This window comes from Pseudoliparis swirei, chromosome 17 (genome assembly GCF_029220125.1).
Source record: "Pseudoliparis swirei isolate HS2019 ecotype Mariana Trench chromosome 17, NWPU_hadal_v1, whole genome shotgun sequence".
Classification (NCBI taxonomy): domain Eukaryota; kingdom Metazoa; phylum Chordata; class Actinopteri; order Perciformes; family Liparidae; genus Pseudoliparis; species Pseudoliparis swirei.
In genome coordinates, this window is record NC_079404.1 from 7,966,199 (window position 1) to 7,983,409 (window position 17,211).

At 41.8% G+C, this 17,211-nt stretch overlaps 1 protein-coding gene across 3 annotated transcripts in view; it reads left to right on the forward strand.

Annotated features, from left to right (window-relative positions):
- LOC130206886 (phosphofurin acidic cluster sorting protein 2-like) overlaps positions 1-17,211 on the forward strand; it is a 56,143-nt gene that overhangs the window by 31,131 nt on the left and 7,801 nt on the right. For 2 of the 3 annotated variants that reach the window (XM_056435124.1, XM_056435125.1), the window contains exons 4-13: positions 2,961-3,086; positions 4,610-4,772; positions 7,372-7,541; positions 7,897-7,956; positions 12,309-12,460; positions 12,643-12,736; positions 13,756-13,839; positions 14,530-14,675; positions 14,857-14,989; positions 16,989-17,093. In XM_056435124.1, coding sequence (XP_056291099.1) covers positions 2,961-3,086; positions 4,610-4,772; positions 7,372-7,541; positions 7,897-7,956; positions 12,309-12,460; positions 12,643-12,736; positions 13,756-13,839; positions 14,530-14,675; positions 14,857-14,989; positions 16,989-17,093 — 1,233 coding nt within the window. The remainder of the gene's footprint in view (positions 1-2,960; positions 3,087-4,609; positions 4,773-7,371; positions 7,542-7,896; positions 7,957-12,308; positions 12,461-12,642; positions 12,737-13,755; positions 13,840-14,529; positions 14,676-14,856; positions 14,990-16,988; positions 17,094-17,211) is intronic. The other variant, XM_056435126.1, reaches the window with a different exon arrangement.

Consider the following 17,211-nt stretch of genomic DNA (forward strand, 5'->3'; position numbering starts at 1 on the left):
GCTCTATAGCAGGGGTGCTCAATACGTCGATCGCGATCGACCGGTCGATCGCTGCGACCTGCCAGTCGATCGCGGCGTTGTATGGTAGATCGCATGACCTAAAAAAAAATTGGCCCGCCCCCCTGTTACTTTCTCTCTGGCGCCACATTACAGCAGCAGCATGTCATTTATGTCTCTACGTGTCGCGTTAACAGTCCTCTGCCCGCCGTCTCGTGCACCGCGGAGCTCCGACACCGGTTTGCGCGCATCGGGACGGAGCAAAAAAAAAGTCACTAGCACCCCCCCCCCCGTCAACAATCCTTCGGCTCGCACGCGACTCTCACTAGCACCCCCCCCCCCCCGTCGGTCGATCGCCTTGACTCGGTCACATAATAAGTAGCTCGCATGCTGAAAAAGTGTGAGCACCCCTGCTCCAGAGGGTGAACGTGACATATTTGAATGTCAGTTAGTTTACCAAGGCCACTGGTTCTGCTGTTGTTCAGTGTTAAAGATGACAGGACCAATGGGGTCTCTAATACACCTCTTCTTACTAATCTGGATGTTTCACTGAAGAAACAATTTATCATCCACAATATTAAATACCTCGCTGGCACTTTATAGGTAGGAGCCTCTTTGAAAACACACCCCTGTGTGAAGTTTTGTCTTTAAAAAGAAGAAGAAAAAAACTTTTAATCGCGATTAATGAATTTCAAAATGTGCGATTAATTAGTTACTTTTTTTTAATCGATTCACAGCCCTAATATATATGTACATATATGTACATACATATATACACACATATAAGTATATATATTTATATATGCATTCATATATATACATTCATAAATACATATATGCACATACATAAGTACATATTTACATATGTGTATATATATATATATACACATACAGGGGTGCACACGCCGGCATCGGAGCTCTGCGGCGCGCGAGACGGAGAGCCGAGAAGTGTTAACGCAACACGTCGAGACAGAAATGACATGCTGTTGTGTAGAGATGATCAATAACAGATCGGTTAACCCTTGTGTTGCCTTAGGGTCATTTTGACCCGAATCAATATTACACCCTCCCCCCGCCTTAGGATTAATTTGACCCCATTCAATGTTTAATGTCGGTGTTCTTTCGGTAGTCAACAAACAAACATAAAGTGCCTCACACTTAAACTTGGAAAACAATATTAATTCTAATAATTTTCTGGAGGTTTTAATTGCTGGCGTCAAATTGAACCCAAAGGGTAAAATATGTTAGTAAATATAAAGGTAACAGGAGGGTGAAACATTGAATCGGGTCAAAATGACCCATAGGCGGGGGGAGGGTGTAATATTGATTCGGGTCAAAATGACCCTAAGGCAACACAAGGGTTAAGTACGCAAAGGGGCGAAGTAACACAAGTGGCATTACGCATTGTTGATTATCTTCGCTCATGCGTACCTGCCTATAAGGTCTGCACATGACAATATATATATATATATATACACACATCATATAACGGAGAACATATATAGTGTATATTAACACTGATCTCCGTTGTGTGTCAGTGCTCCATGATAACGGCTTCTACAGGGAAGATGGCTAAAGAGGTTCTTAATGTCCTCGTTGTGCGTTTTTTTGTATCGGTTCAGGCACCGGTATCGTTTTAAAAGTACCGGTTTAGCACCGGTATTGGAAAAAACCCAAACGATACCCATCCCTATTGTTGAGGCTCACCAATGGTTTACATCTTGTGGTGAACCCTCTGTATTTACTCTGGTGATGTCTTCTCTTGATGGTTGACTTTTACACAGATACACCTACCTCCTGGAGAGTGTTCTGGATCTGGCCAACTGTTGTGAAGGGTTTTTCTTCACCTGGGAAATAATTCATCTGTCATCCACCACAGTTGTTCTCTGTGGTCTTTTGCATCGTGCAAAAGAAACCAAAGAGCTTTTTAAGGCAAAGAAGTGTAATGTTCTGCAATGGCCAAGTCAATCACCTGACCTGAATCCAATGGAGCTGCATTTCACTTGCTGAAGACCAAACTGAATGGACAATGCCCCAAGAAGCAGCAGGAAGTAAAGACGGTGGCAGTCGAGGCCTGGCAGAGCATCACCAGGGATGAAACCCAGCGTCTGGTGATGTCTCTGGGTTCCAGACTTCAGGCTGTCATTGACTGCAAAGGATTTCTAACCAAGTATTAAAATTGACAATTACAATGATGATGATGTTAGTTTGTCCAATTACTTTTGTTCCCTTAAAAAGGAGGGTCCACATATAAAATGTGTTGTAATTCCTACACCGTTCACCTAATGTGGATGTAAAGACCCTCAAATTAAAGCTGAAAGTCGGCTCTTAAAGCACATATTGATTGTTTAATTTAAAATCCATTGTAGTGGTGTACAGAGCCAAAAGGATGGAAATTGTGTCAATATCCAAATATGTATGGCCCTGACTGTACATAGTGTTGTATTTGTTGATGACCTGTATAATTATCGATATATATGTTAATGGATTGAATACACAGGACCATAGGACAAGGTACTTGTTTCTCGTTTCTTATGTTTAATTTACCCCGTTTCCCTGTTTAACTTTATACTTGTTTATTACTTTAGGTGAGAACATTGTATATGCCCTTTGGGTTTCTTTTCTCACCTGCACTCATTTGTGCCTTTTAATAATGTTACATTTGTACTTTTTTTTCTTTTAATGTGCAAATAAATAAATACAAATAAAGATTGTAAGGAGCACACTGGCTGAAACGCTGGAGATGTCTGATTATGATAGCATAGCCACACTTTATGCTACATTTATGGTGGCATAGACAAGCAGTCGCTAGGTGATGCAATGAAATCCACCAGAGACATGAAGTCGGCGGGACAATAGCATCAGAGAACTCATTCAAACCTAAAAAGAAATAGCTGGCACAAAACAAGTGTGCATCAAAAGATGCGTTATTATCTGACTTTATATTTGTTTTTGTTTTTTAGTACCCCCATTTTCTGAAGAGGGATGCCAACCGACTGCAGATTATGCTGCAGAGGAGGAAACGCTACAAAAATCGAACTATCCTGGGCTTCAAAACTTTGGCAGTGGGAGTCATCAATATGGCTGAGGTACAGTACAGTGTTCAACTGGGGCTTCACTTTCAATCACTTCAAGTTTCATTGTCATCTGTTAAATTTCTCTTGAGAAACAGAATTTTACTCTGCACTTGTGTTATGTTCTGCTCTTCTCCGACAGTGATGGTTGTCAGTGTCTTGGTTTTCCAGACAGGGTCTTATGTTTTACACATCATTTCAGATGACTCAGTCATCACACATACTGCTGTGGGAGATTATGGGCCATCTGGACCTGGCTTCATCTGCATCTTTCTGGAAACAATGCATGCAGCCATACTATGCAGTAATAATGGACTGGGAGCTGATAGAATGCTACCTGTGGATGCGATGCGTGTGCGATGTAAAAATATACGATTGCGGTTTTATTTACCCTGATCCGAGTCATTTTATGTTCAGTGCTGCCTCTACATCCCTCAGCTGGTCATGCAGTGGGGATTTTGCACTTGCGTCAGACTGAATGTTTGGCCATCAAGATGCTTTTTTTGTGTGGTTTTGACCTGTTGTCAGTGTGGATTTTGCAGATTGAACAGTCTGGCTGCTCTTAATTGTGCCACTGTGGGTCATTCACTTGCAACACTATGCAGAACAAATGTCTGCCATAGATTGCAGAAAACAAAATATTTAAACTTGCTCTTAATATGGTATATACAGATAATTTTCAATTAGCAATGCATGTCTGCCAGTTAATTGTCGTCCGATAATGGGAAATATATAAATTATGTATTCTTATGACAATTAAATTATAGCCAATAAATATAATCTAGTAATCAAAGCCAAATAGCTTTTGTTTAATACGTTTACATATCTCGTAATTTGAAACACTGTTGTAAAATATTTATCTTATAATTTAAAGCTTTGATTAACGGCGGTATTTTGCCGTCTGTATCGTTATTAGTTAGGTTGGCAACTGTTGAAATTTCAATAGCAATGTAGCCCTCTTCCTGTAGACTCTCTGCTCGTGCTTATTGACTCCAGGAAAGTGAAGAAGAATTCAGCAACCATTTAACATTAGTATATCACGCAACATTTATCTTACCTCATTTTATGGGTTTTAGCAACAACAAAAAAGCAGGCAATTGTCGATAATACAAATCCATACAGTGCATCCCTAATTAAAATGCCCTGTTCATAAAATTACTTGATTATTTGTGAGGGAAATCAAGATCAAGACAAAGATAATGAAAGTCGTGCCAATTTAGAATGCACCAATTTTTGCTAAGCCAATGTGACTTTCCACCATCAGCCCCAGGACAGGAGCTACTGAAAACAAGACTGATGCTATATTACATTCTGTTGAAAAGACCTGTTTTGAAATTGCTCTACAGAGTGATAGATGAACACAGACATTGTATGCGACATGAAGACAGCTCGGCTAAAGAGGACTTTGTGTTTATTGAAGAAAAGATATTATTATTAGGATGAAATAAAAGAGTTTTGTACCAAGTGGGTTTCAAACTCATTTTGAATACATTCTCCAAATCAATGGCCAGACTCAATGTTACTCTTCCTATGTCCAGGTGATGCAACACCCGACAGACGGAGGACAGATTCTGTGTCTCCATAGCAACGGGAAGGAGGCGCCAGTGCGTGTGGCGGAGATCAGCGTGTATTCTCTGTCCAGCCAGCCCATCGACCACGAGGATGGTAGCGGTCCGGTTGGCCACAAGACCAAAGCCTCAGGTGAGCACAGGCATCTTTGTCCCCTTAACGCAGTGGTTCTCAAACTTTTTCTGTTGCGCCCCACTTCGGAGGAAGAAAAATGTTCTTGCCCCACCGCCCCAGCAAAATTGTAACTAAATGGTCCACCCTGAATTTTTATTGAAATATCAACTTTGTGTGACTCCGTCTGTGCTTTTTCAAATAATAAAATAATGAAAATTGCAACCATTTTTAATTAAACCAGATTACTGCAACAACAAAATTTATAGTGACAAAATAATTAATGAATGCAGTTTTTTCACTGGATATCTTTTCAAGATAATAAAAATAAGTGCAACCTGTGAAAAACTAAACAAAACAATTTCTAATATTTGGCAATAAAGAATTTTACTGAGTTTTACACTAAATATATTTTCAAAACAATAACGTGGAAAACAAAATTAGTGCAGATATGTGTGAGCCATCAAGTTGTATTAGTTCGAATTCACTCAGATTCCCAAAGGAATAAATATTCCCTTGATCAAGTCTCCTGACCCACATCTCAACTTCAAAGTGAAACCTGACCTCGTCTGCAGCTGAGGAAGCTGCTGTTCTCTGCCTTTTAAGATGAAGATTAAATTCATTCAGCTTTCCATATATTCAATTCAATTCAGTTGATTTGTATAGCCCAATTTCACAAATTACAAATTTGTCTCAGAGTGCTTTACAATTTGTACACATAGACATCCCTGCCCCAAAACCTTGCATCGGACCAGGAAAAACTCCAAAATAACCCTTCAGGGGGAAAAAAAGGGAAGAAACCTTCAGGAGAGCCTGTTTCATCAGAAATTATTCGTAAGCAAACTTAATAATTATAATTGAATTAATAAATTTGACTCTAAAAAGTATATACATGTGTCATGTGACAAAGATAAAATAAATGATAAACAGAGTCCACCTCCTCTTTGCAGAATAATATGTGTATGGATATGTGTCCAATTTTAATTGTATTGTACTGTCCTGTATGACATGTCATCATATGACGGATGTTTAACGTCTCTGAGCTCACAACACTTTTCCATCCTGAGAGCCACCAAGCTTCGCTGTGAAACAGCTGAAGGCTCCCGTCTCCTCAGTGAAAACAGTGGTGCTTTCACAGACCTTGTTTTATGACATTGACCACGCTGATAGCATCGGTCAAAACCTCATCAGGTTCACGGCACATCAAGAGCTTCTCTGTGTATGACACATTGTGTTCATTGCACATTGGTAAAACACTCTTGATCAGCGCCTGCAAGCCTTTCCCTTTACCTGCGATGGTCTGCGCACCATCTGTGACGTTGCGATCGCGCATGCGAAAGCCTAACCTGTTAATGCCGTAACTCTTCTCTCTCTAATATCTTCTCCGTACTGCCTCCGCACCCCACCTGTAATACCTCGGCGCCCCACTTGAGCATCCCGCCCCACAGTTTGAGAACCATTGCCTTAATGTCTGTTAGACAAATGCTGCCCGGTCAAATCCTGTATTTAATTTCAGCCATCACACTGGAGCCAGCCCTTCCTGTCCAGGCCCCTCTCTTCCCTCCTTCCACATGGCTCCTATTTCCCAACTGAGGACAGAATAAACTCCATTAATCCCAACCTGACCTATGGCCAAAAATATGTTATTCTCCTCAGCTATGGTTGTAATGTTGATTTGAGAGAATATTTAGGGCCTATTACCTTACACTGTTCTAATTCTAGACGCAGAGAACTATTGGGCCCTGCTCTGACTTTGCGCCTTCATCCTACCATGCTGATCCCTCGCTATTCTGGATGTTATCAAAGAGGCCGCTCAAACATAACCGATGAGCTCATGCACCAAGTATTATGCGATTGACACTCTGAGGGAAGGAAAGATGTTTATCTTTCGCCTTTCTCCTCTACAGTGATCCTTAATAACATCCATCTCATCTTGGAACACAGAACAAGATGTTTCAAAGGCGAAATGAAGTCTGAATTTGCTGTTAAGAACAAAAACATCTTCCATCACCTGATCAGTCTTCAGCTGTCAAATGTGCAGTAAAAACAGCATCTTTAGGAATTTGGCTGATATTTAACAATAATAAAACTGCTGAAATGTCATTAAAAAAATCTTTTGTGACACAAATTGCAAAAAGAGCTCTACAATCTAATTAGCATGTAATAACATTTTAATAATACAATTTCAGTGCTCACATTAAGCATTTGATTATGTGCACAGATATTATTTTGCCATTACCGTAGTTCATTATTCATGCCAAGTAGTCAAAATAATTTGATACACAAAAAATCTGATCCACAATATCAGAGAATTATACTTGTTTTTTACATTCAACTCATTGTGCTTTCCAGTGTCAATATGAGAACATGATTTCCTATTGAGTTTAGGAGACTTGTTTTCACTCAGAACAATTACTTCCGAGAGTCATTCCTAGAGAGGGGTTCAGCACTGATAAGTCAGTGACCTTGGAAATCATTCGCTGTGTAAACTCCCTTTCGCTCAGCCCACGTTTTCCAAAAATGTGGCCATGGTAAACCTGCAAATTTGCATTTGCACATTGTGGCTCATATAATGCTACACATGTATCCCTGTGTTTTGACGTTTTTATGCTGTTATTAGACCGCTCCCCAGACATGGATAACTATTCTGAGGAGGACGATGACAGCTACTCGTCGGAGCAGGAAGCCAGTGATGATGCAGTTCATGGCCAGGTCAGTGATGAAGACGACGAGGTGAGGAAACCCAAGAAAGCCCGGAGGAAAATGATCCGAACGACCTCCATGACCAGGGTTAGTTGCCTCCTTTTCCAACACATGGAGTTTTATGCTCGCCAATCATTGACCGTGAGAGTAATTTAAGACCCGTTTTTGCTGTTCTACAAGCTTTTTAAGGAAAGCACACACTGTGTTCCATTTATCCGAGCCATTAGGACGATGTGGATGAGCATGTAAATGAACCCTGTGGGCTTACTGGACTGATCATTATGGTCCTTACATAGAGTGGTTGTGAATTAGTAATCCAGTAGACGGTTACTATGAGAACCGATAAGCCCGAGCCCAGCTGTAATGTGTAATTAATGATGACAGTTATTCCCTTTTTATTTTTTTCTTCCTCCTAATTACATTTATTTATTTTCTGTTCCAGCAACCTAACTTCAAGCAGAAGTTTGTGGCCTTGCTGAAGAGGTTCAAGGTAACGGATGAGGTGAGTGTGAAAAGTATAATTGCTTTTTTTGACCTGAAAATATGTTCAATATCGAAGCAAATATTCCGTGGGGTGCAGCATTATTTCCCAGGTCACCCTCCTGGAATCTCTCCGTCCGTCTGTTATGGAGCTGTGAAACATATCGGTTGTTAAATTGGTTTCAGGGCAGAGGAAAACAATCTCGGTATTGACTGACTAAACGGCATATTGCTGCCGCTAATGTACCTCTGACTGGAGAAGAATCGTCACCACAACAGAGGCACAAGCGTCATTATGGCTCTCGGATGCCTTTGTGCTCATGGATGTATGATTCATACGTTTACATTAGCAGAACTCATTAACGACCCTTATACTCCATAGGGTTGGGTACCGGAAACCGGTGCCAATGTGGTACCGGTTCCAATACAACCGGTATTACCTGGACCGAAACGCAACGCACATTTCGGTGCTTCTTTCTGGTGCCTGAGCCGATTGAAATTGAAAAAAACTATTGTTGTGAACTTCTCAGGTGATTCCGCCCTGTCAGCAGGTTACGATAGCCTATCATATTTAAGTTTAACAGCGGAGGCATGCGCGGTGTGTGACTACCAGTGTTGCCAGGTCCGCGGTTTTCCCGCGGAATTGGGCTACTTTTGAAGTGTTGCCGTGGGTTGAATTTTTTGTCCGCTGGTTCGGGTAGACCTATTTTGCATGCAAATTACATGAATATCTTTAAATAAAAATCCATATTTTAAATGAAATAATTTATTTATACCCAAATCCTACCAAACTGACTCCAGATCAGCACGTACACACATGGACATGGACACGCCCACATACACACACGGCACTCACAGAGCTATATTTTACTTCTGATAATATACTGTATCTAATTACAAAAGGCCATTTTAGGACCTAGGTGAAATAACTGTTTAGGGAAAACTGCTTTTAATGCTGGCATACTAAACATTTGGTGTTACTTTGTAGATATTACATACATTTGGCAATGATAGCAATGCTGTTGGACTTTAAAAGCAGTGAATATGGTTTGGCACGGGCATATTTTGAGTTCTGATATTGGGCTGGTTTTTGGGCTGGTTTTATTGGCCATTGGGCTGGTTTTGTCACACAGACCTGGCAACCCTGGTGACTACGTGAACCCGTGTGGAGCACACCAGTGTCAGGCTGGGCGCGATGGGGAGACAGTCCTCTGAACACGTGGAGACCGATGATGACGAGCAGCCTTAACTCAGATTAGTACCATATCGTTGATTGCAAGTCTTGCATTCATAAAAGTAGCCCAAGAAATAATAAATTAGCCATTATAACCATGTTTAAACTAGCTCGTAGCTAACGCTAGCTCGTAGCTAGCGCTAGCTATGAGCGTGACAGTCTGCTAGCAGATGTGTTGATGTCCAGCGGTCCCGGCTGTATACCCGGTGTTACCGGGAATATAATGATGGAGGAATAAAGACCGTGGGGCATCACTTTGTTTCAGTGTAACTCTCGCTGTCAGAAGCAAAACTTTATTTGTCACGTGTCATCTTCAGTACCTCTGATTGGTTGTTCTCTTTGCCCATCAAAACAGTGACAGGATTAACTCTATAAAGTCTGCACATGACAATACATATCACATCATATAATGGAGAACATATATTGTGTATGTTAACAGTCTGATATCCATTGTTTGTCAGTGCTCCATGATAACGGCTTCTACAGGGAATATGGCCGAAGAGGTTTTTAATGTCCTCATTGTGCATTTAAAAAAAAAAGTATCGGTTCAGGCACCGTTTAGGCACCGGTATCGTTTTAAAAGTACCGGTTTAGCACCGGTATCGGAAAAAACCCAAACGATACCCATCCCTAATACTCCACTACTTAATCTTTTGATAAATGTCAGCCTGTATGCTTTTTGTGTTACGGTATGTGTTTTTCATCTCAAGTCCTTTTCCAATAAATGTTTCTGCGGATTCTACATAATGGCTTGTAATCCGGTCATCAGCAGTAAGTCAACCAACTGTGCAACCCCACACCGTACATCATCTGTGTTACGCCATTATGATGATAATAATTTTCATTGAACTTTGAAAGGTATTGGAGTAATTGAGATATCTGTTGCCTTGTGTCATTTTTTCTGACTCCTAAAAACTCAATCACATGAGAAAAGGATATGGCTGTTTAAAACTGCAGGTTTTCAGACCTTTTAAATTTATATTTACCTTTTTTTTAAAAAAGTTGGACTAAAAAAACCTATGCGAGTGATGTAACCACGGGATGCTTAGAAAAGCCTCTAGGGCAGGGGTGGGCAAACTTTTTGACCTGCGGGCCACAATCGGTTCTAAAATGTGACAGGGGCCGGGCCAGGAGCATTTGGACACGCAATGTAATTTATTAAACCTGGAGATTGCGTCTTTTTTATACATTTCAATTTAAGGTGCAAAGTTAAAGTAAAAACATTTACTGGAAAGATCAATGGAATCACTTTCAACATTCAAAACAAATTATTACCCAACGACATACTCAAGCTCAATAATTTCTAATTGTTTTAAACCCCGCAAAATAATGGACGGATTGTCCTGAGAGATAGACTGTATTAAATATCCTGCCTGCAGCAGAAACTAGAAAAGGGTCTTTAAATTGAGGGCGATGTGCAGCGTCATCTGGTCAGCATGTGTATGAACCCGTCACAAACAGACTGACAGCGCTTTACTCGAGAAAATATGACCCTAAAGCTGACGATTGATTCGATTTTTAAAAATTATTCATATCTCTTCTGAAAACACACCTTTACTCATGTGGACGAATTGTTTTGGTGTTTGAAATTGGTTTACCAAAGGTCATAGGTTCACAAAAGCAGTGAAATATCTGAATACAATGGTAGATTCATGTAATTGCACCTGTCCATCCTGGAGAGGGATCCTCCTCTGTTCTCTCCTGAAGGTTTCTTCCCTTTTCCCCCTGAAGGGTTATTTGGGAGTTGTTCCTGATCCGATGTGAGGTCAAAGGTCAGGGATGTCTAAATGTACAGATTGTAAAGCACTCCGAGACAAATTTGTAATTACAAATAAACTGAATTGAATTAAATGAGGAAAACCAAATTTTGTATATACGTTTTTTTTGTAAAAATGATGTGGTCTGTCACACATTCACCAAAATGATAAAGATGGGACTGAGAAATGACTTCATATTGCAGATAAAGTTTCATGGGGTGTGTGCAAATAAAAAATGACCATTACATTTTTTTTTTTATATATAAATATGTATTGTACATTAAAAAAAAATTCCACATTATATACATGTTGTGAAATAGAAAACAGAACACAACTATTGACAGACTATTTACAATATGGCTTCACTATAATAACATCATGTCATCGTGTCCTCTCTGCTGGCCGGGCAGGTGGAGCTGCAGGCGCTGGTGAATCCTCTCTGTAAAATACAAGACTAGTCAGCACCGCGCACAAGTTACGGACACCGGGACACGTAACGTGTAGTAAAGACTCTTACCCGGTCCAAGTGGCTCTCTTCTGGCTGCGTGTTCCTCCTCGTGGCTTTGCAGCTCCTCCGAGGCTCCGCGCTGCTCGCCAAAATCACTGCAGCTGTTTCTAAATGAGTCTCACCTGTGTGGTGGGCGGGTCCCTTGTGATTTACTGAGTGTTCATTGGTTGTTTTTTTCGAAAAATGTTGACAGACAAATCATGGTGAAGGGTTTTGTGTGATGAGTACTTTCCGCGCCAACGCACACCGGAAGTAAACAAAGTTGCGATTTGGACAAGTTCGGCGGGCCGGATTAAAAAGCTTAACGGGCCGGATGTGGCCCGCGGGCCGTAGTTTGCCCATGTTTGCTCTAGGGCCTCGAGTCTAGGCCATCTGAGTTGTGTTTTCTAGAAGCTCCAGGTGGCCTGTTAATCTTTCATCACGTCCCCTGTCTCTCATCCCTTCCTTGTGGCTGGGCACTGTGCATACATAGCCAGGAGAAGGAGAGGGGACAGACTGTTTATCTGCTCCCGTCCAGCTTCTGCACTTATGGAGTGGCATTAATCACCTGATTAGTCCACAAGCCTGCCTGTGTGCAGTTCCTATGATATACCTTCCCACTGTGCAGCTGGCAGATCAAGGCTCAGCACCTTAGCACTCCCCTAGCAATCACTTACCTTTTAATTGACCTGCTTACGACCAAGGCAGGGATGTATTTATAGCATAGATTTTGTCATTTTACAACCTTCAGTGACATTCTTTAAGCTCCATTAGCCCAGCTGTGAACGTGATTAGCTAATGGAGAGCACCAGTCACTCCCTCTATCCTTGGCCGTGTTAACGAAATCCCTGATTACTGTTTCCTGATGTATTGATGGAGTTTTTCCCGTGTGGCAGGTTCTGGACTCTGACCCAGTTGACCAGACCCAGGAAGTGGAGGAGGATCTGGACCTACTCTACGACAGTCTGGAGGTGTACAACCAGAGTGACAGTGGGCCAGAGATGGAGGACAACGAGAGCGTCCTGAGCACGCCCAAGCCCAAACTCAAGTATGCCTGAACTCAACCTCTTTCCTCAAAGACCATCTTTTCTGAAATACTCTAAGTATTTATATATATCAAATTGTTTCTGATTACACATCTTTATGCTGTTTTTAGTTTGATTTCATAGATTTATTGTTATTATTTATGAGTTAATTTTTTCGAATTCAAATCTTTGTTTTTGCTTTCAGGCCGTTTTTTGAAGGGATGTCTCACTCCAGCTCCCAGACAGAAATTGGGAGTGTGCACAGCCAAAAAAGCCAGCAGAGAGAGCTTTTGTGTCCTGTAAGTTGATCACTCCAAAAAAAAAAAACATCAGATGCCTCATAAATCCCAGATAAAGGTCCGCCTCTCGGTTGCTGGGGAGGTTCTTGTTGTACACATTGTTGCATAAAGGAATTGCCCCTGGACAGTGTTTAAATGTCTGGCAGTCCTCTCTGCTTGCTGTGGTTCAGGGATTCCCAAGGACCATACTATTCTGAGCATGATTACAATGCAGCTCCTTCCCCTGCAGAGGATGAGGATGATAGGGGTGGGCTGCAGTCCGTACCCTATTCACCCCCACAGCCCTCTCGTATTTATAAGGACGGAAACATAACGACCTCTCCACCACCATCAACACACACACACACACACATACACGCACACAATATGCTCCGAGAAGATTGGATGGAGCAATGCCTGAACTACTATTCAGAGATTTATGCCCCGGTGGAAACAACAAGGACAGAGAAAGAGAGAGAGAGAGAGACACATGTTGAGTGTGATGTTTGGAGAGAGAGTGACGTTTATAAACATCGGGAAATCCGATTTCCATTTTGGCCTGTAATAAAAAATAAAAAAGCCCAGGCAATTTGAGACTGCTCTATCTAGCCCTCTATTTTGCTCAATAAATGTCTTCAGTCGAACTTCATAAACCAATCTTGCAGGCGAAATGGAAAGTCTTTGGTGTAATATTTAAATAAAGTATGCTAGATGTTACGAGATGCACATAAACACTTTCCATAAGTTGAACTTGAGCACAGCAGTGTGTTCGTTATTCTTTTGGGGGCTTAAGCATCTTGGTAACACATATATGAGCTTTTAGAGATATTTATACTACCCAGCTCTGCCACTGTCACCAAGCTTGACTGTCGAGCTGCCACTGTGAAATTGGCCAGTTACGCATTAAGAGTGTTCAGTCTTGACATGAGCAGATGGAGCATGGCACTGCATTATGGAGCTGTGACATTTTGTGATTGTTTTCACCAGAGAAGTGACCTCCGTGGTTAAAATGGTCTAATACATGTGTGTTTACCCTGCAGACTGGAGACTTTCTGACCGTGGACAGATGTAAATTGCAAGGCGCCCGATACCAAGATGACAGCGTCACAGATACAATCGTTGGGGTATGTGTTTGGAACAACAGTTGTTGTACTCGTTTGTTTTTAATTGCATTTCCTTGAGTTTCTTTTTCTCAGATTATTTTTTTCCACCCTCTCCACTTTAGTACCCTTTCCTCCCATGAGTCTTATTTGTTTTCTGGGGGGGAGCGAAGCGGGAGAGAGTATGCAAGGGCGGATGAACCAAATGGCACAGTCATCAAATAAGGATCAGTGGAGACAAGGTGGCCCCATGCTGGATAAATCCTGACTGAAGAAAGAGGATTGTTAGTGTTTGCTGTTGTCTTTGTGCTGTCGGGTCAGCCTACCCTGGCACCCCCTCCTGTCGCTCTGCTCAACTAACCCAGTTCAAAGTTAGCAACTGCAGGAACCGTGTTTCCCCTGCCACCTGCTAATAAACCACAACTTTAAAGAAAAATCTTTATTTTGTTGTTGTTGGGCTTGCATCATCCGACCTGAAAAGCACAGCTCAATTATTTACCAGGCAAGCACCTCTCTCCCTCCCCGCCTCAACTCTTAACTCTTGCTCTTAAAATCCTCGCTGCAGATGCAAAAGCTCAGAAAGACTACAGAGTGCACACCAAGACCTGCATGAGACGATGACTGTAGTAGTGGTGATGGGACATGACGGCGCCTGTGTTGTATGACTCTCGCGCCCTTGGCTCATCTTTGCTCCCTCTCCCTCTTTTGCTTTAGGAGCCCGAGACTGACGACAAGGGGCCGGGTCCCGGGCCAGGTCCAGGGCCGGGGGAGACAAGCAGCTGGGATGTCAACACTGAACGGGTGACTAACACTGTTGGCAAGCTCTGCAAGACGGAGTCCCAAAACCACATGTCTCCCAGGTAGATTGCCAATCGTCCATCTGCAAACATGCACACAAGATAATGTTGTGTCCTCATGTATGTACATAAACTGCGTTAGATTATTCTTTTTTTAAGTGGTTAACTTCTGAGCCCAGTCGATTAGGTTTCCTGCTCCGTCGGTCAATACTTTGAGCTCCTTGTGTTTTTGGCTCCTTCCCAGCAAAGTGGAGAACAGGCTACAGAGGCGCCCCCGCAGCACCTCCATGAAGGACAGACAGAACTCCAAGGCCCAGAGCGACAGGACCAGCAGCATGGAGAGCGAGTGCTCCCCGGACTCACGGCTAATGGCACAGGTGAGCATTTTGCCGATGTGTTCTTCACATATATTTTTAGTCGGATGGAGATGTACTCCTAGGGTTGCAACTCACAATTATTTTAAGAATCGATTAATCTGTTGACTTTTTTAGATTTATTGATTAATCAGATTTTTTTTTTTAAACTGTCATTTTCAAACCTTTTTTCAAAACCGGTTTCGTACAGTTGTGGAAAAACTGGAAAAGTCATGGAATTTTAAAATGTTTCTTTCCAGGCCTGGAAAAGTCATTAAAAAAATGAAAATATGAAAAGTTTGGAAGTCATGCAAATTTTGGATATTCATGTTTATTTATGCTGTGTATACTGTATGCTTTGGAATTCTCATTGTAAGTTTAAATATTACATCTTCTTTTTTCATGTATACACCGAGATTTCACAAAATGTTTGGTCATGGAAATTGTGTTTAAAGTCATGGAAATCCATTGGTCAACATGTGTATGAACCCTGTCAAAAACAGAACTGACAACGCTTTACCTGCGTGAGTTTACTCGCCCGACTATTTGTGGTTTACTTGCGTCCTTCGTGTCGGTGAGAGGGCGTGGCTTATCTCTGTTGCTTTACTCTGTTGAAAAATCATTTCCGCCATACACCACGGAAGAATTAACCACTATTTCTACGTTATACTTCTTGTGGAAATCCCACACACGTCGTAACATCTAACGCCCTCGTGTTTGGGTTCATAACATAAATATTATATATATATATATTAGTGCTGTCAATCGCTTAAAAAAAATTAACTAATTAATCGCACATTTTGAAATTGCGATTAATTAATCGCGATTAAAAGTTTTTTCCTTCTTTTTAAAGACAAAACTTCACACAGAGCTGTGTTTTCAAAGAGGCTCCTACATATACAGTGCCAGCGAGGTATTTAATATCGTGGATGATAAATTGTTTCTTCAGTGAAACATCAGATTAGTAAAAAATATATATATATTGAGACCCCATTGGTCCTGTCATCTTTAACATTGAACAGCAACAGAACCAGTGGCCTTGGTAACTGACTGACATTCAAATATGTCACGTTAACCCTCTGGAGGCTGGGCTCATTTTATACATTTTACAAAATAAATTAAATTCACCGTTTAAAGTCTTCTGCATGTGACACACCCCCACGTGTTATACATCAAACATTCCAGAACAATCTCAGCTCTGTAATAGGCTCATTGTCCTCGCGCCGTGTTCTCTGGTTCTCTGACTGACAGGCTGCTAAATGAGCCTCATCTGTGAGGTGGGAGGTCCTTTGTGATTTACTGAGTGTTCATTGGTTGTTTTTTTCCCGAAATGTTGACAGACAAACGGATTGACAAATCACGTTGAAGGTTTCGTGTGACGAGTTCTTTCCGCGCCGCGTCACCCGACACGTCGCCCCTTCGTTCCTCTGTGTATCAGAGGGGGAGACGTGAGGAAGGAGGAGCAGGAGGAAACCCGACTGATTCATCCACGAGTTAAACTGATTTCTGCTCCTTATTTTCGCGGAGAACTAATTGTTTTAAAAACGGAAACAGTGTCAAACCGTACTGCCGTGCGTTAACGCGGCCAAATTAATCGCATAGATTAACGCGTTAACGCTGACAGCCCTAATATATATATATTTATACATATCATCAATCGTAGGCGCACACTGCTCAGTGAATGTCATCGACTATGTCTGGATGACTTCCACTTCCAGCGCTACTAGAGGAGCAGCAGCCAGTTATATTTACCTACGGCGGAGCGTCTCAGCGCTGATTGGGTTTCGCAACTCAGCATTCTGGTCCTCTACCTCCGCTCTGCTCTTTATTCTGTTGCTGCGCTATTCGCTCAACTTTTGTTTTGTTATACTCAAACATCTCCGCGACTTATTAAGTGCCGTTATAATCATGCGACACACCAAATCGATAATGAAATTCGTTGCCAACTATTTTAATAATCGTTTTTTATTGATTCGTTTTTGCAGCCCTAGCTCAGACTCTCGGCTTCTCGTTTGTCTCCCAGGTTCCCAGGAAGTCTGTGTATGACCAGCTGAACCAGATCCTCATCTCTGACGAACGCCTGCCAGAGAGCATCATCCTCATCAACACCGTGGAGTGGCAGGGACAGGTGTGTGTTGTTCATCTCCTCAACAAGCTCGAAACCTCACTGGACTTGCTACACTTATTTCCTGACATTGTCGCACAAAGACAGAAATACAAAAGAGTACTGATGTACCGCAGTAGCA